Below are 27,481 nucleotides of genomic sequence, written 5' to 3' on the forward strand. Positions count from 1 at the left end.
ATTTACAGTGACGTTGGGTATGTTTGGATTGTAGCCATGGGCAGCAGTGACATGAATCTTTCCTGTCATGCTGATGCACGGGTAAAAGTGCACACACCCTACAGGGTAGGGTCTCAGCCTAGTGAGAACACCACAAAGATGGGTGGTCAGTGAGCAGCATGGGACGGGGTCCTGCACAGGTGGGACGATGCTCTCCCACATGACTCCACTGAGGCACACGGAGGGGATTTGGCTTGTTCAGGCCTGCTTCTGGGCCCACCCTATGAAAACTGAGCTGGAGACCTTCAGCTGTCAAAGGCATCCGGTCTAGTCCCTTCCACTCCCAGCCTTGGGGGACAGCCACAAGTTTCGTTCTGCATCAATGAACAGGTACTGCATCAAAGAGGAATATTTTCTTGGAGCTAAGAAAATCTGAACTCTAGATTCAGATGATCTCCTCTCTTGATCTCCAGAATCTAGCAGTTAAGGAACCCCTGAATTCATCCACTCGGTTTCCATGTGGATACCGCTCCTCCACACAGCTTACTTCAGATTCATTCTGTTACAAAGCATGTCTGACATTAACAAGAGGCCATGGAGTGAGAAAACCCCTAGGCAGAAAATAAATCCTCTCCAGAGGTGCAATCATGGCATCTGCGTGAACCCTCTGGAAGCAGATTTGACCTTCTCCGTTTGAAGGGAGGGACTCAGATATGAGACCCTTTGTTGAGCTTGGCAGAAAATTCCATACTTTAGATCTTTGGAGTGACCCTCAGTATCTAAAAAACCTACTAAAAACATTGCTGCATTAGCTACCAACTCGTTTGATTAACATTAAAGGGAGTTTAATGTAAACAATATTTGGATAACCAAGTGATCACATTACCCATCCTTTTATTCCAACTTTCTTAATGTGATACAATTAACTTTGGCTACTATCAAAAACGAAAACTGTAGTACTTGATATTTTTCTTCTTAATATAAGTACATTTAAATAATAAAAAAAGTATCAACACATTAAGTAAGTGTCTAAACATCAAGATACATAAATATCTAGGGATTCCTTGTGGGAATACAGTAGTTGAAAATGACCCAAAGCTGTAGCCGTTTCTCAAAAAACAACTACAAAAAAAGTCCAAAAAAAAAGTTAAATAAAACTTACAGAAAAAGGAATCATATTTCTTTCATTCGTCAAAGCAAGAAAGAAGCAAGCTCAAATTTATGTATATATAAAAATAAAAACCACCCCAAATGCAAATACGCATTTTGCAATTTATAAGGTGCTGCAAAAGAAAATTAAAAATATGAATTAGATGCCAAACAGAATGAGTTGCATCTCCCCACCCCCCCCAAAAAAAGCCCCGAAAAACCCGAATTCCATACTCTTTGGAATAAACAACTTGGTTAAAAAGTGAAGTCAAGGGTATAAAATCTTTCTTTTATTCACAGCATTACTAAATCAGAAGCATTCACAGTTTCCCTCTGGGAATCTTTCTGTTTGCCTTACAGCGTGTCCACGGGGTGATGAAGCGGACACCCTCAAGTTGCATCAGGTTAGAAAAATCTGAGATGGGCCAATGGCAATTGCGAACTGCACGGACTTGAGAAGCACAGGTGGCCCCGAGGCCCTGCCCGGAGCGACATCACCATGGCAGTTGGCAGCGGCGCGCTCCCCAGGGCCGGCAGCCGGGCCCACGCGGGTTTCCCGAGCACACGAGGCCGGAGCCCGAAGGAGGCGCTTCCGGGACGACGCCCGGCCGCACAGAGAGCGCGTGCGCGGCCTCAGTAGGGTCGCCACACGGCCTCCTCGAGGCGCGCGGCGGGCGCCATGTTGGTTGGGGAGTTGCTGTGGCTGCCCTCGGCCTCCACCACGTCGTTCTGGTTCGGGAGGCTGGGGTTGAGCAGCGCTGAGCCTGTGGAGGCGTTGGTGCAGGGCGGCAGAATGCGCGGCGGCGACCGCTCACCGCCCACCATGGAGAACTGGTAGGAGCCGGCTGACGCGCCGTAGTACAGGTGGTAGGACGGCGAGCTGGCCTGGAACGGGCCGCCCTGCGCCTGCGACGAGCCAGGGTAGGGCGGCGGCAGGTACGTGTGGTAGCGCGTGGCCGAGCTCATGGCCGACATGCCGATGCCGATGCCCGACGTGACGGGTGTCGGGGAGTAGGTGAAGGCGCCGGGGTAGTGCATGCGGGGATCGGAGATGGAGGGCAGCGCGGAAAACTGGCGAGGGTCGCCGAAGGCTGTTAGGTCGGGCGCGGCTGCAGGGAGGGAGAGAAAAATATCGTGAGACAGGGGTTCAAGGAGGCCACGCCCCTTCCCCCGCCGGCCCGCTCGCGGGAGGATTACCCAGAACGCTGCTGCCCAGACGGCTGATAACGATGATGATGGTAATATACGATCTCATGCAACGTAATACGGTATATGATATCATACTTGCTTAATATAACCATATTTCTGTAACTCTGGGGTTGGCAAACCCACCTGCCAGATCCACCAGCTACCAATTTTTGTAAGCCCACAGGCTAACAATGAGTTTCACTTTTCTAAATGGTTGAAAAAAAAAAAAATCAAAAGATGATGTCCTGACATGAAAATGATACGGAATTTAAATTTCAGTGTTGATACATGAAGTACTATTGGAAGGAGCCTGACTCATTCTTTTATGTAGTATCTGTGGCTGCTTTTAAATCACCGCTGCAGAGTTGAGTGGTCCTGGCAGAGACTGGAGGGCCAGACTGTAGGGCTCAGAAAGTCTAAAATATTTAGAATCTGGCCCTTTGCAGAAAAGTTTGCCACCTCTCTATATAATCAATATATTAATATATCACTAGTAATGTACATTTAATCGGTGATATTAATATAACAATGTATAACAAAACAGTGTAACACTAGAACTGCTAATATAATGGATGCGTTAATAGATTAATATTAATGGAATATATATACGTAATACGGTATTGTCATAACAATATTAATAGGTAATAACATTTTAATACGTTATAATACGTTTAAAACTGCTGTTTCGGTAGGCCCGGAATAGTTAAAAATTGGCCGTTTCCTGTGGTTGAAGCTGATGCACGCCATAGTAGTGACTGGGAGTGGGCGTCCGTGAACCGTCACATCACTCTTTCTCTCCCATATCTACCTTCAGACTAGTTCCACAGTTTTAGAAACAGTACAGCGTCGGTTTCACGTGCTTTTCTCTAAGATGCATCACCGGTTCGTTAAGAGGAGTGAGTGGCTGCAGGACCTTGACTTATCTGCTCCGTTTTTGTACATGTTGAAATTCTACCAGAAATGGCAAAGCTTTGTCTATAAATCTCATTTGGTTAGGATGATGCATTTACCATTTCGCAGACTGGCTTTGGCTATCCTTTGTGGCATCTTTTTGCGTTTTCCTTAACCACAGGCTGCCCTTGGGAACCACTCGTGGGTTTGGGTGCTAGGATGGGTTTCCTGTGTCCTGTGGATCAGAGTTTCCCAACAGTGGCGTTACTGACATTTGGGGCCAGCTTTGTTGGGGTGATGTGGGTCTGGGATGGATGTTTGGCAGCATCCTTGGCCTCTGCCCAGCAGATGTCAGTAATGAGCCCCACTCCCCCCATTGTGACAGCCAACAATGTCTCCCGACCTTTCAAATGTCCTGGGGGTAGGGGTGAGGGGGGCAGAAGTCCCCCGCCGCCACTGAGAACCGCCACTGTGCATGTAGGATGGTGTCCTGGGGTAGTTTCTGTTCCTCAGAATTATGTGTTAAATGACCAGGCCAGGACCGTAGTCTTTACGTCAGCAAACCCAAAAGACAGCAACAAAACAGAGCAGAGGCAAGAACTGAATGTTTTAAAATTTATTAGTTCTCAAATCAACATACGAAATAACTCCAAGCTCAAGATGGCATGTGGCCTGTGTCCTTTTGTGTTCAGGCCCACAGAGAAACCTGACTGAGCCAAAGGCTTGCTGTGAAAGGAAAGCCATCGGGTGGGTTAATCTGTTTTTGGACAGCATCGGCTGTTGATCAGCTTCCTCATATTTCAAGCCTGTTATTCCAGCAGGGAGAGCTAGTGTTCTCGTTCCTGTGCTCTCTCTTTCTCTTTCTCTCTTCCCCTCCCCCTCCCCTTCCGTCGCTCCAAGTGAACTCCTGTAAATTTGGGGTGCCTCTGATGAGGGGATATACTCTTCATCAGAGAGGTAATTATAGAAACAACAGAAGTCCACAGCAAATCTCTCCACTGATGAGGAAGCCAGGAGTCTGACTTTGAAATAAACACTCCTGTTAACCTTTTCAAAGCGAGTCAGACGTGTGGGCAGGGAAAAAGTTGCAAACTGACTGTGGTTCTAGGGCAGCCCTTCCACGGACACTCTCTAGCTCGTCCTGAAGCCAGGCCGCACCTCATTCCACAGGGTTTGTCCCTGCCCGCTGGGGCCTTCTGTGAGCAAGCCCTGTGTCACTTGTTTGTGTTCACACAGAGAGCTGTGACATACTTGAGAGTTAACAGGAAGCTTTACTCCATTTTTCCAGTGAGATTTCTATAGTCCAGGGAGAAGCATTAGGCAATACAGTCCATTTGTTGTCATCTGATGTAATACTCTGGACACAAATAAATGACTCCACCCATTATTCCTCTTGCTTCGTTTGCCGTGAGACAAAAAGGTGAATCCACTGGAAAATGAATGAAAGGTCACCCTGTTTCATGACTGTGTCTGGACATGCTCTGCCAGTCTGTTCCAACTGCTGTGTGGTAACCTGGTGATGACAGCAAGTTACTGGAATCCCAAGTGAGCCCGTGATTTGTCACGGACATAAGTAATGGAATGATGTTATGGTCTCAGCTGTCAGGAGAAAATAGTTCTTTCACTTGTGGGCAGAATGTCTGGAAGATCTTAGATGTTGCCTGTGATTCTTTTTCTGGCCACATAGTACCAGTGTCACACTACAGAAGACCATCCGTTTGGCCAAATTGTCCTTTACACACACATTGTGATAACAAAACAACTTCGGCCCACTAGGTGGGCTCAGATTCAAGTGACCTATTAAAATATTTGTTTTCATTTTTATGTCCGGTCTGACACCCTCTACCAAGCACGCCCCACCAGTGACGCACAGTTCACCCACCCGGCCTTAGCTCATTTGTCCTTTTGGCTGGGCTGGTGCCTCCTTATTGGGTAGCAGTGTGGGCAGAGGTGGGGACCCCTGATATTCACAGGGAGCTTTTAAACAGTAGGAAATCTGGGGATTAGGCGGCACAGGTATTTTAGTTGGAAATGTTGCCCCACCGATGGAGCTAAATATTTGTCATGACAGCTCAAGTCTTCATTCTGCAGCTTGTTGTGGATGAAAGCAGCCCTGCTCTGGGCCCCTCCCACTGCCCCCAAAGGATTAAACAGCCTGAGCAGATAATGGCTGCCTTAAAAGGATCTCGCATGACTCAGATTAATGCATGCTGTCTGTCGCCCAGGTTGGCAGCTAACCATTATTTAAAAAAAAGAAAAGAAAACCTCCAGATGACAACTCTTTTCAGACAAGGTGTGGAGTCTGTCTGCAAAGGTAAGAGACAGACACAGAGCACAGGTCTCTCCGGCCAAAGGAAGCCCAGGTGGCGCTGGGGGTGGGGAGAGGGGCAGAGCACAGAGCTGAGCTGGGGGGCGGGATTCAAGGAAAGCAGGCTCTCAAAGCAGCCACTTTTCTTTTAAGTATCCCAGACCCCTCCTGCCCACAGGTAGATGACAGTACTTTTCAGGCCTGGGCTCCAGGCTCGATTTCTCAGAGGGAGACCTGCCAAGGTGGAGAGCAGTCTCCCATGCTATGCTCTGCCACCGGTGAAAGCTCCTCTGGCATTCCCCTGGGTCCACCCTCCAAGACGGCGCAGGGTCACGCTTGGGTGCTGAAATGGGATGCAGTTTTTATCTCCTTCATACCCTCATGCCATAAAATGCCCTTCCATTGCTCCTTGGCTAACTGAAGTCCAGGCTATTCAGAAGTGTAACTGTGAGACGAGATTGGGGAGGGCACGTGTTACTCATTCCTATAAAAAAAGAAGTCTCCCTTCCATCTGAACTGGCCAGCCAGAACAGCTGGCCCCTAGGGTTCTTGGACTCTAAGGTGCCGATGATCTTGGGTGCTGACCAAGTCAAAAGACTTATGAAATAAATTCCAAGGGACAGACCCACAGCACGGACATTTCCAAGAAAAACAGTAATTGCTTCAGATGTAGACCACAGCCAGTGGGCAGAGCAGTGCCAACAAGAAGAAGAAACAATGAAAGATGACAAGTGCCTTTGGAAGCAGACCAGTACTGAGGGGACAGAGCTTCTACAACAACAACAAGCTGAATGGACGTCATAATTCCTACACTAGTCCCTTGACTCCTTAGCCCGGCAGGTGCCATGAAATTCTTGGCAACAGTGGCTGAAAATAATGTGGAAACTGGGCAACGAAGTTGGCTTTCCTATTCCACTACCTCGCCCAAGAAGACAGTTCTGAACTGTGGGGCAGTGTGGCCCTCAGGACATTTGGCAACGTCTGGTGATTTTTGGTTGCCATGACCGGGGGTGCTGCTGGCATCTGGAGGCCAGAGACACTGATGAAGGCCCTGCAGTGCACAGGACTGCCCCGCCACAGTGAACAATCACCTGGCCCCAGGTGTCAGCACTGCTGCTGTTGAGAAGCTGAGAGGGATTCTGTGAAGCTCTGAGAAGAAGCTGAAGCATTTGGGGAAATCTCAAATAATCACAATCGTCCACAAAACACAACATTACACCACACGTAAAATGGCAGATGCAATGCCTTTGCCCTTCTGCCTGCCCCTAATCTGCTATAATCTGATTCCAGGAGCTGAAAAGCAAAAACAGCCGCCCTTCCACAGAAGTGTGTTCTCAGGCTTCCTACTGCTGAAGTCCTCTGAAGTGTTTTCACAGTCTGGTCCAGCTCCAATTTCAAAGCCCCAAACAGGGAGTCGCTTCTTTTTGCTTTCAACAAAGGAATTTTTCTCTGTAACTCTGATTTCCCTGCCCACAAGCAAAGGTGAGTGCCAAGCCCAAAGGTCTCATAGGTTAAATGACTAGGTTTAATGAGCACGTATTAACGACAGTTATGCCAGCCATGACACCTGAGCTTTCCAGTCTGTTCCTCAAACCTGATATAAGCGGCTCTTAGTTGGGAGTGTCCCGTTGGGGTAGATGTGCGTCCCACTCCATGTGTGCCCCAGTGTGCTGTTCACGTGGCCTGTGAAAGCTCGCCACTGCAAGATGGATCAGTCCCATCTGAGGCCCAGAAGCTGACTACTTTGGCCTTTTCTGTCACTGACCCTTCAGCTGCCACCCGTGCCTGCCGAGTGTGAGCACCCCCAAACGCCCAAGGAATCCACTTTTTCCAAGCCACTTCTCCCTTCACATCTGTACGTAATCTCTGCCTCTGAGTGTCAAGGAAAATCGGCGCGTGGGCGGGGGACTTAGAGATAGACAGCCTTGTCTTTAAACAGTACTGTATCCAATCAAAAATGACTGCCACCCCGTTCGTGCATCCCTTCTGGTCTCCAGAACCTTCCACTGCAGCTGGACTTCAAAGAGTGTATTTTCAAGCAGCTTACTTGAGAGTCGACTGGAAAGCTCTGCAGAGAGGGTTGTCATGCCGCTGGCCCGTCCAGGTGAGATGGGTGTTGCTGGGTGGACAGAAGGAGAGGCAATGGGTCCCAGGTACTGGTAGGACTGCTCGTAGGACCATGGTGGGGACGGCTGGATCTGCCTTGTATCTGCAGAGAATCAGGGAGGTCACTTACATGTAGAGTGGGTCAGGATTTAGAAAAATAAAATCTTTTAATAAAAAAACAGCTACCTTTGTTTAAATCTAATACATGTTTGTGGCCTGTTTACCAGTGTTTAATAAGCCTCCTTAAGTCCCAGTATTTGCTTTTGTCTGATGATTTCCCCCCAAAATGATACTGAAATATAATTTATGTTTGACTCTTGAAGATTTTCCTCCGCTAACTGTTCCTTCCAAAGGTTTTCTTTAATCACACTACTGGTGAGAGAGGCTGATTTATGCTTTCCAGGTAGAAGTGTTAACATTCGGACCGTTGACCGCACGTATTGGCTGCCCAGCTTTACTAGTAATCGTGGTTATCATTATCAGGCGATCACCCGTCTCTCTGTACTCAGTAAGCGCAAAAGAATGCAAGGGTTTGGGTCTTTGTTTTGTACCTTTGGCAGAAATATTCTGTGGCTTTTAAACGTTTTCTGTTCAGGTGAACTCTCTCCCAAGGATAACTGAAAAGAAAGTCTGGCTAGGAAACTGGCAACAAGGCCTGATGACTAGTTCACAAACCCGGCAGTGCAGAGCTGCCTCTGTCAGCCCAGACTAACAGAGATGTCTTCCACTTTTTCTCAAGACCTCAAGTTTGCAACTTTTAAGGGGCAGAATGTTGAGCAAGTATTTTACAGATTGCCATTAAAAGAGGCCTGGTTTGTAGTGAGGTGGATGGACCTAGAGTCTGTCATACAGAGAGAAGTAAGTCAGAAAGAGAAAAACAAATACCGTATGCTAACACATATATGTATGGAATCTAAAAAAAAAAAAAAAAAAAGGTTATGAAGAACCTAGGGGCAGGAATAAAGATGCAGACGTAGAGAATGGACTTGAGGACACGGCGAGGGGGAATGGTAAGCTGGGACGAAGTGAGAGAGTGGCATGGACATATATACACTACCCAATGTAAAATAGCTAGTGGGAAGCAGCCACATAGCACAGGGAGATCAGCTCGGTGCTTTGTGACCACCTAGAGCGGTGGGATAGGGAGGGTGGGAGGGAGACACAAGAGGGAGGGGATATGGGGATATATGTATATGTATAGCTGATTCACTTTGTTATAAAGCAGGAACTAACACACCATTGTAAAGCAATTATACTCCAATGAAGATGTTAACAAAAAAAATAAAGAGGCCTGGGCGAGAGAAGAGACAAAGATATGACTTCAGAAGATTTAGGTAAAAAGCGTTTTGTAAATTTGACTCCAGCATTCATAGCAGTCTTAGTTTTCAAAAGCATCATAGTGTTTGCAGAGGAGGAGAAAAAAACCCAACACCTTCTATTCTTAGGCAAAATGTGTAAGAAAATGTAAAAATCAACCACTGTCTCACCATAAGATAGCTTTACATTCTGTCTTAGAATTAAACGTTAATTTTCTCTTTGTATTCCACCTTCTTTGTAGACAAAGGTGACAGCAAACTACACTAACTCCAAAGGGTCTTCATAGCCAGGGGTTCATGATGCTGGGAGTAAATACAGAAAGAGCAGCAAAGTTCCTTAGGAAAACAACAGGTGTCAGTTTTCTGTGTGTCGTGACATAAAGAAATGAGTTATTCCTACACGTTATACATTGTCCACACCTCCTCCCTCTGGGGCTTTGCACTTCCAGTTAAAGTGTCCCTTGTCTATTATGCCTTTGAAGCTGTCACCGTGGAGAACAGAATCAAGTAAATGGAGAGCCAGGTCTGCCTTCTTACTCTTCTCCCGAGAGCCTCTACCCGGTTTCCCTCATACTGATCTACTTTCTTTTCTTTAAAATAACTGACTTCTTAATTTTGAATTTTGAAGAACCTGGGGAAATATTTTAACTTAGAATCTTTGAAATCTACTATTAAAGAAAGGTCTTCATTTTCTTCTGAATTTTAGAGAATTGAGGGGATGGCAAGGAATAAAGAGCCGGTCCATTCCAGACTCAGTGGAAAATAAGTGTTCAACTACTGTCAGAGATCCTGCATAATCTTACAGCTAACAGTGTTTCCAGCAACTGAAAGCAAATAGCAATAGCAGATTGTTTAACATTCCCATACTGCTACAAGTATTTTGCTCCAAGTGAAAATAAAATTATATACTCAGACATTTTCCGTAAGACATGCACATGTCCTGGATACACGTATTTACAAAGTGAATATATATAGTATTCAAATATGTTAATCATTTAAAAAGCAAACAGAAGAGGTTTTATAATTGTCATAAAGCCCTTTGGGTGTGAATTGCGGTACAGTAATTCATGCGTTGTTGTGTAGACAGCCCAGCACCCCTAACCCCATGTCTAAAACTACAGTAAGCATAAAGTATTATGCCATGATTCATGCTCTGTCATGTTTTACTGTAGTGAAAAAGTTGTGCTAGGCTTTTCTAAACTCATAATTAAACCATGCAAATGTTGCATGATGTTTCACAGCCTTTTAAAAATATGATTTGGTAAAATGATCTTTATGATTAAAGTCCAGGTTCTATGATTTTTTTTTAAACACAGGGTTTCAAATTCAACATCTTCTTACTTCACACCACAACTCAGCCTTTCAGTGCTAGTTGGTGGACAGCACTAAAAACCCAGTGACCCCTGATCATTTTTCATATCTGTGACCACAGTGAACTGTGTTTGGCTTCATTGGCAGCAGTGGGCCAGAAGGTGGTGATGGCGAGCTTCTCATGTCGGAGTTTCGCGTGTTTTCTTCTATTACATGGATTATTCATTAAAACAAAAACAAAACGAAACAAAACACGAAGGGCCAATAATATGGTTTGCTGAGTTTACTATTGAGTTACCGTGCTTGCCACGATGGGGCCAACGTGAACATACGAAGGCAGGTATGGAAGTGACAGTGCTGTGGGCCACACGAGCCCTGGACTGAGAGGCAGGAGACGTGGCCTCTGGCCTGTATGTGTGGGTTACTTGCTTACCCTTTCTTATTCTCATTTCTGAAAGGAGATGATCTCTGAGCCCCTTTCAGTGGTGACAGTGCAGGATCCTAATTCAAATAGGTCCCAAACAGTACTTCTCTGCTTAACTCGTTATGTTAAACAGAGTTAGGGAAGAATCAGGTGGGTGTTGGAGGTGAAGAATGGTGCTTGCAATAGTAAATACGTGTATTCTGGGAAGAGGAAGTAGGACAGGGATAAGATGGGGGTTATCAAGAAGAAAGTCATAGGCTGAGGAAGAGAACCACTGTCCGTCATTCTTCAGAGGAGGGCTGCTTGTTCTTGAAGGGAATGCCTCTGATAGGTCAATCCACCGAAAAGAACAAGTTTATTGAAACTTACTACGTGCCAGGCATGTGCTAATTTATGAGTAAGACCAATATGGTCCCTGTCCCATTGGAACTTAGTGAAGATCCCAGGACTGTATGATGCTTGGAAAGCCTTTTTCCTGTTGCATTAATCATCATGCTGAGTTACTTCATTCATTCACTCTTAGGCTCATGAAGTTATTTACTTCCTCATTCATTCATGTTGCCAATGAACTTTTTGCTTTATTAGGGCCACTGTTTTGGGAACTCAGTAGTGAGTGGATTATAGTCCTTGCCTTCTGGAGTTGTGGCTAGTGGGGGCTGTATCCACGTGAACAGCTGGATTACCTCCCTAAACGGGACTTGGCAAACAGCCGTTCCCAAGTTAGAGATAAGAACCCTAGTGGTATTTATTACATGCTATGTTATACCTCTGAGAGGAACAGACAAGGTAAAGCACCTAATTTAAGTGATAAACAGATTTCGGTTTGCGTTCTCCCTTCACCATAAACTAGCTGTATGACCTTGGGCAAGTCACTGATTTCCTCGGATACATAGTTTTCCTACTTCAAAGGGTAATAGGGATAAGTGAGATAAACTGTATATAAAGTGGGTGTCACCGTTTTCGGCCATATTAAATGCTCAGTAAGTCTGGCTAATTTTTATGATTATATTATTAAAAAGGAAAAGAAATCTGTGCCAAGGGACTTATCTGATATTTATAGGTAAGGCCACACACACCTGCTCCAGGATGAGACTCAGGTAACGCTGTTCTGTTCACTGAAAAAAGGCTGACGACACACAGAGTCTTCAGCACTGGAGAAGAACTGGACTCAGGAGATTAAGTGGTAAATGGGCAAGAAAACTGGAGAGTTGAGGTGAGGACGGAGAAGGTGAGGATCCAATCTCAACCAGCTCATGTTTCCGTTAAAAAAACTACTGGATTAGAAATTTTAAGTTTTAGTCTGTCTGCATCTTGTTTTTTTCCAGGGTACTTAATGTTTTGATGTAGCTGCTTTACTGAGGCCGTTTTATGATGGGTTATTTTTAGCTTTTTGATCCATCAAGTAGTGGATAAAACAGCCCCCTTCCTCTGAGATCCTGAGCCCCACTCCTTTCCATTTGAAATGAGGTCAAAGAAGGGGGGTAGTTAGGAATAAGGGGGGTTGAGGCTAGTGGTGAGCTCAGAGGTATCCATAGCATACATAAGAGTTAAGAGAGTAGAGTGCTTTTACCTTTGATGCAGCAATATCAAAATACCTTCAAAGTAAAAAACGACCCTATCAGATAATTCAAGTCAAAATGTTCTGCTGGTTCCAAGTTCAGCTCTGAAATGTCAAGAGCTTAGAAGTTATCACTCCCATCTTTACAACATGAAAAAAAACCTAAAACTGATAATCCACGATTTTTCTCAGATCTAGTAGAGAATTGAGGTCATAGGGCAAACTGCCACCCTGAAATCTTGAGAGAGGTGAATACAGAAAATTACGCTGAGGTGTGCTTGCTGGGAGCAGAAGCCACTGGAGCCATGAACTGGTAGGAACATTTAAATGGTAATTTTGACAAATTGTTGGAGGCTGAGTATAGACTAGTGTGAGAGTAAGAAACTCCTGAGGGCTGCATTCTTGTCTGTGTGTATGGGGCAGGGGTGGGGACACTTTCATGGGTTTTTCATTTAGGGACTTCTCCAGCTCTTCATGGGATCCTGTATAATAGCAGCGGGTTACAGCTGAAGGAGCTGCAAGACAGACTATTTAAGGAAGGGTTCTTAGGGAAGCCCAAAGACAGAAACAAAAACAAGGACATTAGTGGAATTTAAAGCCTCTGGCACCTTCAGCTACAGCAAACATTAAACACAGCCCAACTCCTAGTTAGATGAACATAAAATCTCACACCAAAGGCCTATTTACTTCAGTTCCTGTTACCTGATACATCATATCCAGCTTCCAAATCAGAAACAAGGCACGACAGAAGGCAAGAAAAAAATCTGAAGAGAGAAAACAAGCGTCAGGACCAGACTCAGATGTGACATAAATTTTGGAGTTATCAGGGAATTTAACTGATCAATATGTTAAGGGCTCTAGCGTGCCACAACTACTGAAGCCTGCATGCCTAGAGTCCGTGCTCCGCACAAGAGAAGCCACCGTAATGAAAAGCCCGTGCACCGCAACAAAAGAGTAGCCCCTGCTCTCTGCAACTAGAGAAAGCCTGTGCAAGGCAACGAAGACCCAACTCAGCCAACGACAACAACAAAAAAATGTTAAGGGCTCTAATGGAAAAAGAAAACAACATGGAAGAACAGATGGGTAATGTAAGCAGGGAGAGAGAGACTCTTAAGACTCAGAAGGAAATTCTGGAAATGAAAAACACTCTAACAGATACGAGAAATACCTTTGATGGGCTCATCAACAGACTGGACATGAGTGAGGAAAGAATCAATGAAATATGAAAGAATTTCAGTGAAATTGAAAATATGTCAATAGAAACTTCCCAAACTATAAGGTAAAGAGAAAAAAGAAAGAAAAACAGAAACAAAAAGTCAGAACATCCATGAACTTTGGGAAAATTTCATAAGTGTAATATATGTGTAGTAGAAATATCAGAAGGAAAAGGAGAAAACAGAGTGGAAGAAATATTTGAAGTATTAATAGCTGAGAACTTGACAAAATTAATGACAGACACGAAACCACAGAGCCAAGAAACTCAGGGACCACCAAGCAAAATAAATATCAAATAATCTACATCTAGGCATATCATATTGAAACTGCAGAAAACCTAAAGACAGAGAAAATCTTGAAAGAAACCAGAAAGGAAAGGTGTGAGGCAGATACCTTGCCCAGACAGGAACAATGATAAGAATTACTTCAGACTTCTCTTCGGAAACCATGCAAGCAGAAGTAGAGTGTAGTAAATAAAGTGTTGAAAGGAAAAAGCTACCAACCTAGAATTCTATATTCAGCAAAATTCTTCTTCAAAGGTGAAGGAGAAATAAAGCCATTCTCTGACAAACAAAAACTGAGCTAATTTATCCAGCAGACCTGTCCTGCAAGAAATGTTAAAAAAAAGTTCTTCAGGGAAAAGGCAAATAATATACATCAGAAACTTGGATCTACATAAAGAAAGGAAGAACATAATAGAAAGAATAAATGAAGGTAAAGTCTTATTTTTCCTATTCTTAATTGATCCAAAAGATAACTGTTTAAAGTCATAATGGTAACGTATTGGGTGGTTGTAAGCGATGGATAAGTGAAGTGAATGACAGTACTGACAGAAATGGGAAGGAAGAACTGGTCTCGTGTTATCTGACGGTGACTTACATTCATTACACAGTATTTTGCAAACTCTAGGACAACCACTAAAAGCATTTTTTAAAGTATAACTGATACACCAAGAGCAGAGATAAAATGGAATGGAATCAAATAAAATGCTCAGTTAAACCAGAGAAGGCAGAAAAAGAGGAGAAAAGAAGAATAGGTGCGACGAATATAAAACAGTTACAAACAAGGTAGATGTTAATACAGCTATATCAGTAATCGTTTTAAATATGAACGGTCTAATACATGTACCAACTGAAAGACAGAGATTGTCAGAGTGAATTAAAAACAAAACTATGTGTTGTCTACAAGGAACCTACTTTAAAGTGTCAGGTTGAAAGTAAAGGGGTAGAGAAAGACTGGGCTAACAGTAATCAAGAGAAAGCCAGAGCAGCTATATTAATTTTATACAAAACTGACTTCAGAAGAAGGAAAAATTTTAGGGAAAAAGAGAGGAATTACATGAAAAAGACTATATATGTAATATATATATAGTCTTTATATAACTGAATCACTTTTCTGTACAGCAGAAATTAACACTGTAAATCAACTATACTTCAATAAAATACATTAAAAAAAAGAGCGGACTTACATGATGAAAAATGTTATGTCTAAGAAAACATAACGATCCTTAACATGTATGCACCTGACAGAGTGTCAAAAGACATGAGGCACAAACTGATAAGACGACAGGGAGAAAGAAAAATACACAGTTATAGCTGAAGTCTTCACAGGCCTCTTTCAGTAATTGATACATCAGGCAGGCAGAAAATTAGGGCACAGTTCATCTGAACAGTGCTACCAACCAGCTTGACCCAATGAACATCTTTGGAAAATTCCATCCAACAACAGCAGAGTACACGTTCTTTTCAAGCTCCACAGGGAGCATCCACCAAGATAGACCATAAAACACACCTTAAAATTAAAAGAACAGAAATCATACGAAGTATACTCTCAGGCCACATGGATTTAAACTAAAAAGCCAATGACAGAAAGACAGCTGGAACATCCCTGAATATTCGGAGCTTCAACAACACACTTCTGAATAACCCACGGGTCAGATAAGAAGTCTCAAGAGAAATTAAAATGTCTTTTGAACTGAATGAAAATCCAACACCACAATTTGTGGGATGCAGTGGAAAGCAGTGCTTAGAGGGAAATTTATAGCATCTTAATGCATATATTAGAAAAGAGGGATGATTCAGAATCGATGAGTTTCCACCTTAGGAACAGAGAAAAAACGAGCAAAATAAACCTAACGCAAGCAGAAGGAAAGAAATAATAAAAATTAGAGTAGAAATCAAAGAAATCGAATACAAGAAAGCAACAGAAAGTGAACAAAACTCTTTGAAAAGTTTAAAATGTCCTACTTTGTCCTCATGTTCCCGCAGGGCCATAGAAGAGGATGGCCAGAGACGCCTGCTGGTTCTCTGAGCACCTACGTCTGTGGGCTTTTTAACACCCACCCTCAAAACCTGGGTGCCCTAAGGCACACAGGCACACACATGCTGGGTGACCCCCTCAGCCTGGGTCCAGAAGGTTGATGGGTTCTGTTGTTGGTTAGAGTTAGAGGGCCCTTTCCTTTGGCTATTTAGCTGATACCTTTAAAGACCTGATTTTTCAGACACCTTTCAGAGCCACTTAAAAACAAAGACCAGACAAGTTACGTATGCGTCAGGGCCCCAGTGTCTGTTTTTAAGAGCCAAACCTAAGTGGTGAACATATAAACCCTCCAGGCAGCTCTGGTTTTTTCCCTAGAGGGTTTTTTTTTCCCCCTTTCAGCTTGGAAGGTGGCAGGGCAGTTCCCAGGGTGCCCTCCAAGTTCACCTCAGTCATGGGCAGCTGGTGTAATGCCCTCTTGGATGCCTGAGAACACACAACAGGATGTGACTCAGGACTCAGATGTGAGTCAGTTTCCAGGGCGATGTGTCAGGGCGAGCCCCGGTGGTGGTTTGCATCTCCCTGTCTGGGACCCCTGGAAGAAGGATCCAGGCTCCCCTGTGAACAAAAAGGGTGCCCCCCGATGCTCCGCTGCTACCTTCAGAACCATGTGATACCAGCTTTCACGGCCCCATGGCCTGTATCCTTCTCTGCTACGGAAGAGGCATTTCCCTGAAAGTCCCACCATCTGTCTGAAGCGCTGTTTCCTCCGGCCTGTGCAGTACAAGTGTAGCACAGAACAACAAGCAAGAACAGTGGTGCACCCAGGCAGAGACACTAACGAGCCTGGTGTTGCTATCAGTGAAACACCCTGCTAACGTGAGTCAGTTCCCACCGGCTCTGGATCCTGGAAAAAGAAGTTGTGAAAGAGCTCCGGTATCTGCCAACCGTTTGTCTCTGCTGGCCGAAGACATCTTGGTTAGTCATGTACAGCTAGGATGCGTTCATTGTTCCGGCAATTACTCTGAAGGGAAGCATCCAGGACCAAGCCGGGGCAGAGGTCTGCCTGGGGATGCTGCGTTTTAAAGGCCGTTGGGGTCTTGAGGGATCCCGTCCTCATAGCCGACCGGTGGGCCCGGGGGGTGACAGGCTACCTGCGGGAGGGCAGAAGGGAGCTGCGTGGCCACGTCCCTACCCCTCACTGCCTTGGGGACCCATCCTCTTTACCCGACCGGGAGAGGCTCCCTGGCTTTGTGGTCGGGGCGCTGGGAGTCCAGAATGCTGGTTCCTAACACGAGAGCCACCGCCAGCTCCAGCGGCTTACCACAGCCCTTTCCCTCTCAGACCTTTGTTTCTTCATCTCTAAAAATGGGGGTAACCAGACTCACCTGCCTCGCAGGTGTGAGAGTTAATTACTGTTTGTGGAGCAGCTTTGAGAGCCGCAGATGAAAGGCGCTCTGTAAATGCAAAGAGCTATTCCTCGTTAGACGTGCCAGACAGTTCCCAGGGGAAGCAGCCCAATCCAGCCATGGGGCCTCTCGCCTCAGCCAGATCAGTCTGAGCTGCGTCTGGAAAAAGGCTCTGGACTCAGGCACGGTTGTCTCCGAGGCAGGGTTTGGGGACAAGTCACTGGCTTCTAGAAAAGATGGGGGTCTGGATAACACCTCTGATTCTCTGCCAGCACTGACTCCCTAAGTCTGGGGGAGAGTGGCCTTCAGGTCACACGGGGTGCAGGGATCTTGGTTCCAAGAGAAAGGAAGGCACCTTCTGGTCTCTGCTCTGTCCTCCCTCGCAGACAAGTTATTTCCCTGGCCTTTGTCAGACAAACATCCGTTGCAAACATCTTCCCGTAAAGACTTTCTGCACCCTCACTTTCTGAACCTCTGTCCCCCCACCCCCATACACACTTTCCAGGCCTGAACCGATTCTACAGATGGGCTGGGTAGATTCCTGTAAGGCCAGGCCATCACGGGCACGTTCAAATTATTCCACGACTGCCCTGCTAATTTCTGTCCATTCCTCCGTGTCTGTCTCCTCCAACAAAAAATCTCAAAACATGGAGGCGGGTAAAAATGGCTCTCTGCTCCCAACCGCTCATTCTTCAGCACCCTCGCCCCCTTGGCTAGTTCCCGAAAGGGATGAGCCAGAGAGACCTGTCGAGGGCTGGGAAATCTCAGGCAGCTTCTAGCTTGGGACTGAGCCCCCGGTGCAGAAATGAGGATCCTCACTCATAGGAACCAAATTACTGACGCCTCAAAGTGGGACGCTACCAGCGGGAGAGGCACGGCAGCCCTAGGACTGCCCATAGCTAAAGAAACTTAATTTGATGAAGGAACATCCCACCGAGCGCAGCACATGCTCTAAAGAGGACGGTGCAGGCTTGAGAGCCTTGTTCTGTGGCCCAGGGCGTGAGACTGTCAGAGCCAAGCTACAGTCCCTACTGAGCACGAAGGCCATGTGCCGATGGGGTGGGAGGGGAGCCTGTGGGACTCCCCGGGGGGGGGTGGGTGGGGGAGCAGCCATCTCTCCGACTAAGTAGATACAGTATCAGCCGTCCCTTGGGCAGATCCTATCAAGTAACGTGGCTGAAGCTTTGCCAGGGTCCTTGAAATGCCTCAGGGTGGCAGCAGGCAAGAAAAAAAGAGTGATGTTATCACTGGGACCTCAGGGGCCATAAGATGAGTGCCCCTGCCCCGCCTCTGCCCTGTGAGTTGTCGGTATTGGAGGATGCTCTTAAGGCCGCCGCACAAGGACGTCTGACGCACAGCAGGTGCCGGTGAGGCCATCCTGCAGCCTGGCTGCCTCTGAGCGCCACCCACCCCCTCCGGCTCTGTGCTAAACTTTTTACTTCAGCACTTCTGCGGGTTTGTAAAAAGTTAGGACCTTTTGACAAATTCTGTTATATTATTATTATGAGATTTGTTTATTTGTTGTAAAGTCATGATGCAAATGCATTCCACCATACTTCTCGAGCTCCAGGCTGTAGCCTACACACAAATTTTAGAGTGGCTCGAAGCCCAGCCAAGCAGCCTCTGTGTCTTGTGCTCTCATGTGACATGTGCCCCAGCGCACCCGTACTGCATTTTACACCAGATACTCTGATTTTAAGCAGCAAACTCGGAAACATGGCGTTCTAATAAAACCAGAAGAACAACTCTCATGAATGGGGAAAAAGGGAGTGCAATAAATACCGTCTAGAGAATGCTGAGAGAGAACACAAAAGACACTGAACTCTCCTTTGGTTTGTGTTGGCTCCAAACATTTCCAAGTTTTGGGAACCTCGTCTCCGAGCTGCCCCGCAGGGAGAAAGGGCCTGGACAAGGGCACGAAGGCAGGGTTTGGGAGTCTGAGAGATGAGGACTGAGCCCCCGCTCGCCCCTCACTCACCCTGTGCGGAGGCCAGCAGCCGAGGCCCTCGGAGACTCAGTTTCCCCACCTGTGAGGGGCTTGGGGGGATGAAACGGCATCCGGACTCCAGCGTCGTTAATGCACCATCTGGCTTCTAGTAAGGCTCCTCTCCCCTGTCCCCTCAGAGAAAGGGCCCGTGTCCCGAGAGGGCCTGCTCCGTGCCCCTTAGGCCCGAGTGCCCCATACGAGGGAGGAGGGCGGGCACAGCCCACGGAGCCGCCAGGACGAGGCCCGCCTCGGCCTCGGCCGGAGGTGCAAAACGCCCTCAGCCCCTCACCTGGGGAGACATGGTTTCACCATTGACGCGAGCATCATTCCCGCGGCACCTGCACAGACTGCCAAACCGAATACAAGGCCTTTTCCGCCCGCCGAGCACCAGCCTCGCTCAGCGGGAGCACCCTGCCACCCTGCCCTGCGGAAGGCGCCCGCCAGCTGCTGCACGGAAACCGGAGAGCCGAGCCTTGGAAATCGAGGATGCGCGGTTCTTCACCTTCGGGGCTGGGATTCAGGTTGAATGGCAACCGCTCGCTCTCTAATAAGAGCTTCCACCCACACTCCCAGCCTGAAGAACGTTCTGCCAAGGGAAGTGCAGTGACGCCCAAGCTGGGGCGCCACCCCCTAACACGTGCGCGCCAGCCAAGGCAGCGGCTACCTCTGGTTGTCCCGTCCTCCCCGCCTGTCCCCACCGGCCTGTCCCAGCTTTCCCTTCCCCACCCACACGCTCCTGATTTTCCTTTCCCACACATCAGGCCCGGGCTCCCGGGATTCCCAGCAGCAGGACCAGGAGGCCAGACCCCACGGGGGCATCACCCGCCCGCATCCCTCTAGCACCCTTTCTCGGGGGGCACGAACACACTGCGCCTGCCTCGAGGGGGCAGCCAGCACTGCCTGGTTCCTGGCCGTCCCTTCACCTCCAACACTGCACGTCCACGACGCTCTGGGAAGGTCTCTGGATGTACAGAGCAATGGATTTCTCCCTCTTAAAGGGCGCTGCCATCCCAGCTGGCCCCGACCCTTTTCTCCTCCCACCCCGCTGTGCCTGAAGTAATGACACATTGAGACAGCCTGTTCTCTCCACATAAGTAGGGCCCTCACCCCCGACGCTGGAGACAGAAGACGCTGCGATTCGCGGACTCCCATCTTTTCGGTTGGGAGATGGCGGGACTGGCAGTCCTGAGCCCAGTGTCCTGCTTCACTCCTAGAACGTGACAGCCTACAGCGCCGCTAGCTCTGGTTCACTTTTTGTAAACATCTTTCTGGAGTAGTTTACTATACGTCTTAAACGCAAGGCTTCTGCACACATAAAGAGACCCCAAGGAATGGCTGCGTTACGTTTCTCTGTTTTTTGAAAATCGGTAACCACTTGGATATTTGCCGTCGGAGCAGCTGGGAGGAAGAGGCCGAGCTGCCTGGCCGCTCGGTGGCGGGTTGCTCTGCCAGGATCACTGGGTGTCTCTGGCTTGTGAGCTGGGGGTGGGGGTGGGGATCGCGATCAGCTTCCTCTGTACCTCCTGCCCCTCCTGCGGTCTCGCCCCCACCACCTCCCTGCGAGATCCGCACAAGAGGAATCGGCTCACCTAAGTCTGCAGCCGTTTCGCACACCCCGAAGAACTGACCTTGACGTGAACTAATTGGGACGGCGACAGATTAACAGCACAGGTTGCTGAGGTGGAGTTTTGCGGCATCAAGGAGGCCTTTGAAGATAAGAGCCGCGTGTACTTTCATAAGCTCATCCCTGGTGCTCTGAACAAAGAACGCAAACTAATAAAGTCAGATGCGTCTGTGGGCAATCTACACTCACAGGGGAACATCGCCCCAAACTCTGATTCAGAAAGGCAAATGGAAATCTGCCGGAATTCTTTTAAACTCCAACACAGACCTCGATTTTAAAACACACACACACACACACACACACACACACACACACACACACACACACACAACTCTTGGTAATAAGCAGACCTCTGATCATCTGAAGATCCACAGCTTCATGTACTGACTCAGAGAAAGTAAATGGCATTTCAAATACAACCTTCATCCTTTAATAGATGAGGTCACTCTGAGAAAGATGATACTGTGAGCCCAGCAGTGGGAAACCTCCCTCCAGAGAACCGCTTTGATTTACAAGGTCAAGGAAGGCTTTCTCAGAGAAGCAGTAGGTTTTTAGTCACTTGGACTAAAATGGAGACTTTTTAAAAATTAAAAGCTGAGTTTGAGAGAGCAGACAATTAGAAACTCCTGCTCAGCAATAGGGACGACCCCGGAGAACAGGGATCCTGGCGGCCTGCAGAAGCCAAGAGTCAGCACTGATTTGCTGATGAGGATAGAGGCCCAAGGGGCTGCCGTTTGTGGCCGACACTGACATCCTGTGTGGACCGACTGAACCCTTGTGAATTTCCCAGATGGGTCTCAACAAGGGCGGTTTCTCCTTCAGGGGACGCCGGACAACGTCTGGAGATGTTTTTGCTTGTTGCCACTGGGGTAAGGGGATGCTTGTTGGCATCTCGTGGGTGGAGGCCAGGGGTGGGGTGCTATTAAACATCACCCAGTGCACAGGATGGCCCCCCAACAGCAGGGGATGATCCGGCCACAAATGCCAGTGGTGCCTTAGGGAAACCCAGCCCAGGCTAGGCATGTACAACCCCAGTGTCAAACCGTGATGACAAAGCCGGACGCTGTGACTACCAAAGGTGCCCCCAGACTCAGAGAAATTTAATGCAGCACGTGGCCTGGGCCGAGTACAAGTGAAACTGAGGAGTGTTAAGAGATAAGGAGTGTGGCGGGCACCTTCTGGAGCCCTTCCGGGAACCAGGGGTGGCCATCCGTCTGCCGTCATGCTGCGGCCAGGGCTCTGTCCCCGAGGCAGGGTTTGGGACGGCCGCTTTCTCACAGTCTCACAGCCTGGCACCCAGTCTCAGAGCTGGCATGCCGAGCCCCGTGTGAGCCGCGGGTGTAAACGACTGACAAGATCGCTCCTGAGCTGACCGTCGGCTTTGCCACCTGGGAAGGGACAGGCTAGCGCTTGCCTCTCCTGAGCTCCCTGGGCATGAGTCATGTGTAACCAGGTGATGATGCAACTCACTGTCAACATTTCTAAGGTTTCATTCCAACATCTCATGGAATGATAGAGCAGAAAGCAACCTCGGAGGCTTTTCGAGCCAGCCCCACGTTGGAGCAAGCTGAAGTGTGGCGAGGTGAGATGACTCCTTCTTGTTCCCCACGGCAGGTTAGTGACAGGGCAGGGACAGACCTTCTGGTTGCTTGTAGAGTGCGGCTTTTACTATATGATGATCGAAGCCATTTCCCCCTCGAACCTAGTTACCGTATACTGACAAAACGAAGAAACTGGTCTAAATTTCAAAAAAAGAAAAAAAAAAACACGCGCGCGCACACAGGTGCGATCTCCAAGTACAGTGCCGTTTGGAGGCTGGGGAGGGGTACCTTTTCCTGCCAGCAGACCTGGGATTCTGAGCTTCGTGGTGCTGGCGGGAAGCCCTGACCCATTTACGTCTCCTTTCCATCCTGAAACTGAGCCCAAACAACCCCAAATCTCAAATAAAAGTTGATATCTGTTGCTGTGAATTCATGAATAATGCAACTCAAAATTAGGGAGGGAGGGGGGGACCATTCCCGTGCCCCGCACCCCCCGGCTGTGTTTTCGGGTGGGGGGTCCCAAGAGGTGGGAGGCAGGGTCACACTGCCACCCTGGTTCGGCCTTTTCTTCTGATAGCCTTCAACTGCCAAGTGGCTGCAACCAACATGCTGATTTTAAACCCTTTTATGGAAAGTGCCATACCCTCTTCTGCTCACATCACTTAAAATAATGAGTTAGGCGCAGTTGTATTAGTCTGTCTTTCAAGTGGATTAAATTCACGGGCTCATTCTCCTGCAGTCTCGCAAGCTTTGGCCTGGCTGTCTGAACGTCCAGATTAGACAGACGAGCACATGCCAGACGGCAATGAAACGCAATTACCTAGGCAAACTTTTGAAGGATTTGAGCCCTGGGGCACAGGCTGTTTACGACAGACTAAAAGCACCGTTTGTACTGAGCAAGACCAGTTGCCTCCGTCTCTTCGAGTTCTCGGTCCTGCCTCTGCCACTGGACTCCAGGCAGGATTTCTAGGGGCCTGATAACATCAGGCTTCTGTCCACACCTCAGCACCTCGGGGTCTTTACCGTGTTTTTCAACAAGAAAATGCAAGTACCAACAAAAGCCTATTATAACATCTCCCTTTGTGTTCCCTGCCTCTCCCCCGTTGGTTTATTTTTTGGTATTGTGTACCACCCCGAAAAAAGGCAGCGAGAAATCGTCCTATAGGTAGTTGCTGGGCTCCGTAGCGTCTTTGGAAACGAACAACCTTTCCAATAAACAAGAACTTCCTGCCATCCTTGAAAAAAAGAGCAAACCAGCCTCAACAACACGTCCAAAGTACTTTCCCCTCTATTGGAACTGAGGGACCAAGGGAGAGGAGACAAAAGTGGAAGGAAGATTGATAAGGAGGGTAGCAAATGGCTTTCCTGCTGCTGGCCCACATTCCAGCACTTTTTTCAGATGGAGACCAGCGGGGCCAACACAGATGGTTTGGCGTGGCCCTTTGTCCACCAGCTGAAAACTATTATGTGACCACGAGAAGGGGTCTGGGGGAAGGGGGTTAACTGGACTTCTGTAGTCCTGTTAGGCACAGAGTGAAGCCATCAAGGTGGTGGCAGGGAAAGGTTTCAGTGTTTGGGGACCCGAGGCCCTGAGGCCGGTCAGTGGGTCAGTTTGGGCAAGAGGCTGTGAGCACGGGTGGGAAGATAAGACGGGCTAGCAAGATAAAGAGTGAACTTGGAAGGATGGATTTGAAAAGTGCTGGAACCCGGAGGAACCTAGGGACGCTTCTGGGGCAAGGAGGTGACACAGGGACACCTGAACACGGCGGGGGAGAGGGCAGAACACAGGCACCGGGGAGATGGCAGGGAGGTGGGGGCATGGCCTTAGGAGGAAGCAGTGGACAAACAGCCTAGTCCAACTTTGGGGTTCAAATCTGTAATTAAACACGTGAACCTAGGTTCAGGCATTTGAATGACAGGCCCGGGTGAGCTGTGTCAGGAGCTGAATGATGACAAGGAAGGCAGGAGAGAGTTTGGCTTGGATGGGGCAGGGACAGCAAAAGGGAAAGGGTGGCTCTCTAGTTAACGGAAGCCGTAGAAAGTAACGAACGGGGGCAGAAGATTAAGAAGCGTAGAGACTTCCCAATTTCCTCTTTGTCGCAAAAGTGGAGAGAAAGGCCCCAGGGAGGGGTAGGTGTGCTATCACCCCGGTAGGACCAGCTGGGCTCCCTCCCCCAGGCTCCCAGCCGGGCTCTGGGAAGCGGAGAAAGGGCAAATCACGAAAGCAAGAAGCGAAAGTAGCGAGGCTTGGTGCCTGCAAATCCTGAAAATCCTGAAAGCAGGGAACATGCTTCCTCAATGACTCCCCCTGAGCCCTTTCCCTGGAGATCCAGGCCAGGGTCGTGGGGTCTGGAGACGTGGGAGAGAGCGTTCCTGCCTGCCTGGAACTTCTAGGAGCACTTGTCATCCTCGGAAAACTGTGATTGCAGACGGGGAGGAGAGGGGCAGGTCGGTGGGGTGCTGTGTTGACCGTCTGAGAGGCATCCCTCTGGTGGGTTTCGAGGATCACGCAGCACAGAGGGCAACCTTAGGTGCTCGCTCCTGGGAGCCCATGACGCTTGGAGAAGCAGCAAACCTTCACCCTGCCGATGCAGGGGACACGGGTTCGTGCCCCGGTCCGGGAAGATCCCACGTGCCGCGGAGCGGCTGGGCCCGTGAGCCATGGCCGCTGAACCTGCGCGTCCGGAGCCTGTGCTCCGCGACGGGAGAGGCCACAGCAGTGAGAGGCCCGCGTACCGCAAAAAAAAAAAAAAAAAAAGTGAGAGGACCCGATAGACGGGTCCAGGAGTAGAGAAGGGGGGTCCGTTTGGTCCTTGGTGGGGACGAAGATGTCCTGAAGGAGATGGGGCAGGATTGGGGAGGTGGAGGGTATTAGGGGTAGGGGCTTTCTGGGTGGGCCACTGGCATGGACCAAAGCAGGTGGGCAGGGCTGGCCACAGGTGCTCAGAGCCCAGAAAAAAAGGCAGGTAAAAAGACAGCTGCTCACAGTGTCGGGGCCCCAGCTTCCCTTCGGCTCGTCTGCTTGCCTTTCGGTCATTTCAGAGCACAGCGGGCTCAGGGAGGAACATCTCATGACCCAGAGAAGGCAGGGCCTCGGCTGGAGGGGAAGCTAGGAAATCAGTGGCGAAGGTGCTCTTTTATTTCTGCACCAGGCCCCCTGTGGCCATCAGACGTGGCAACATCTGCTTCCTCCACCACGTTCCTCCACAGGTGACATGCTTAGACAGGATGGGTTTTAGGAGGAGCCTGAGGGGAGGCTGGCCATGCGATCCCGGCCTCCCTGAAGGCCAAGGTCTCAGCAGTGACGCCACATGCCACTGCACGGGATCCAAACATCCCCAGATTCTCTGTCACTCAGTGCTGTTTCCATGCCTCACTCTGCTGCCCCTGAAAAGTTGTCCTTTGGTTCCTCTGGGGACATCGGCTGATACACATATAGATACCAGTTAAAAGGGATTTATGCTAAGAAAATGGCCGGGGCACACACTTCCCCTCGGCTAAGTCCTAGGTCTCAGATCTCCCCTGCTGTGTCTCCGAGGCTGAGGTAACGAGACAGCAGCGGGCCTTAGTGCTGACACAGTAGTTTGCAGGTTAGGAGGATGGGGCTGCCTGTTTCTTGTTGGCGAACAAGCCGAACAGAGGGACCACTGGTGCCCAAATGCCTCCCAGCTCAGGTAAGAGCCTTGCTTACTGAGAGGTGTTGGCCACCGCAGCCCCCTAGACACGACAGCTCCACAGGAGAGGAATCACGAGGTGCTCCTGCATGGGCTCCCCACTGGGAGGGCTTGCAGGAAGGGGTGGATTATATAACTCTGGGAAGCTCCTTTCTGGGCCGTTCTCCTATGGACCTCCACATCATGCATTCCTATGAAAAGCAAGTCATTTCAGGTTGGCTTTGACCAACTGATGAGCACTCAGAGCCGCTGGCCTTGAGGGGTGCCAACCTGGACCCAGAAGAGGTCCTGCCCAGTCAGGGTCTCGGGAGAACTGGATTTGCAAAGGGTCCGCAGACTTAGTGCTGGTGGCTGGCTCTGTCCTCTCTGTTGACGACAAGGGACGGGGGGGGGGGGGTGCTGAATTGGGACAGAACAGTTTGCTGTTTCGTCAGTGGATAAGGACAGAGCTAAAGACGAAGTCCCCTTCTGCTTTCTGCTCCAGTCACTGACACGTCAGCAATGGAAGGGAAAACCAGGAAGAGGAGAGCCCATCGGTGTGGGAAGAGTTCAAGTGTCAGCCCCGGTTGCAGGAGCCGTACGCCTAGCCCTAGGCACCCGGCTTCCCACTGCCTCGCTCAACCCGCCCGATGACTCAATTGATTCTCCAGCAGGCCCCGAGCTCCTTGTTTTGCAGTAGGAAATTCTCTTTCGTAAGAGGGCTACTGTTGGTATCGTTTATTTGTTTTTTTAAATTTCCAAAAATAAGGAAAGATTTATAAGATGCGGGGGAGGGGAAGAGGGAGGAGAGGGCAAGGGAGGCAGTGACCCCAGCTTGTCCCAGCCCCAGCATGTCCCAGGTTCGCCTCGGCTTCTCCTGGGCCCCCAGAACCCCCCCACCCCTTCCCGTTCTGAATGTGAAAAGTAAGCAGCGTGAGCTGCCTGGGCTGGAGATGCGTCTGACAAGGCCCTCATTGTCTCAGACAGGTGTGAGATTGGACTTGATTCGGGGCCAACATCTCCAGTCCCGGAGCCAGGTCTGTGAGCCGAAAACATGCACCAACCCTCCAGTAATACCACTGCAGCCAGCCACAGTCTCAACAACTTAAGGCTTAACACACACGGCATAAATCAGAGGAGGATGGACCGGCCGACCGGCAGGTTCTTGGGTGGATGCCTGCAGACTGTCTGCAGATCAGACCCTGCCTGTTTGGGTTATTTGAGACTTTTTTTTTTTTTTTTTTTTTTTTGGTAATATAAAGATGAGAAACTGGGTGGAGCGGCGTGCAGAGGCATACTGGTGTTTGCCCTATCTTGTTCCAACGGCCCCTTTTTCTCCCTAAGTGCTGTTTTGCAGGGACGGCTCGGGAAGCTTCGCTTTGCTCTATCCAGATACTAACAATGTGTTCAAGCTGGGCAGGACGGGCAGAGGGAAGCCGAGCCCTCCAATACGGGTGCCGTCTGTGTGACCTTCAGCAAGTCACTTAACCTCTCTGGGCTTCCAACTTACCCATCTAAATGAGGTGGCTGGCCATCTCATTCTGGCCTATCTCTGATTCACTCATC

The 27,481-nt window shown here is 48.6% G+C and overlaps 1 protein-coding gene across 1 annotated transcript in view; it reads right to left on the bottom strand.

The window, feature by feature from the left end:
• Positions 1-1,761: 1,761 nt before the first annotated feature.
• RUNX1 (RUNX family transcription factor 1) overlaps positions 1,762-27,481 on the bottom strand; it is a 243,461-nt gene continuing 217,741 nt past the window's right edge. The window contains exons 8-9 of the mRNA XM_065876105.1: positions 7,563-7,724; positions 1,762-2,237 (exon numbers count right to left, since the gene is read on the bottom strand). Of these exons, the coding sequence (XP_065732177.1) occupies positions 1,762-2,237; positions 7,563-7,724 (638 nt within the window). The remainder of the gene's footprint in view (positions 2,238-7,562; positions 7,725-27,481) is intronic.

The sequence above is a fragment of the Phocoena phocoena genome, chromosome 4 (assembly GCF_963924675.1).
Source record: "Phocoena phocoena chromosome 4, mPhoPho1.1, whole genome shotgun sequence".
Classification (NCBI taxonomy): Eukaryota; Metazoa; Chordata; class Mammalia; order Artiodactyla; family Phocoenidae; genus Phocoena; species Phocoena phocoena.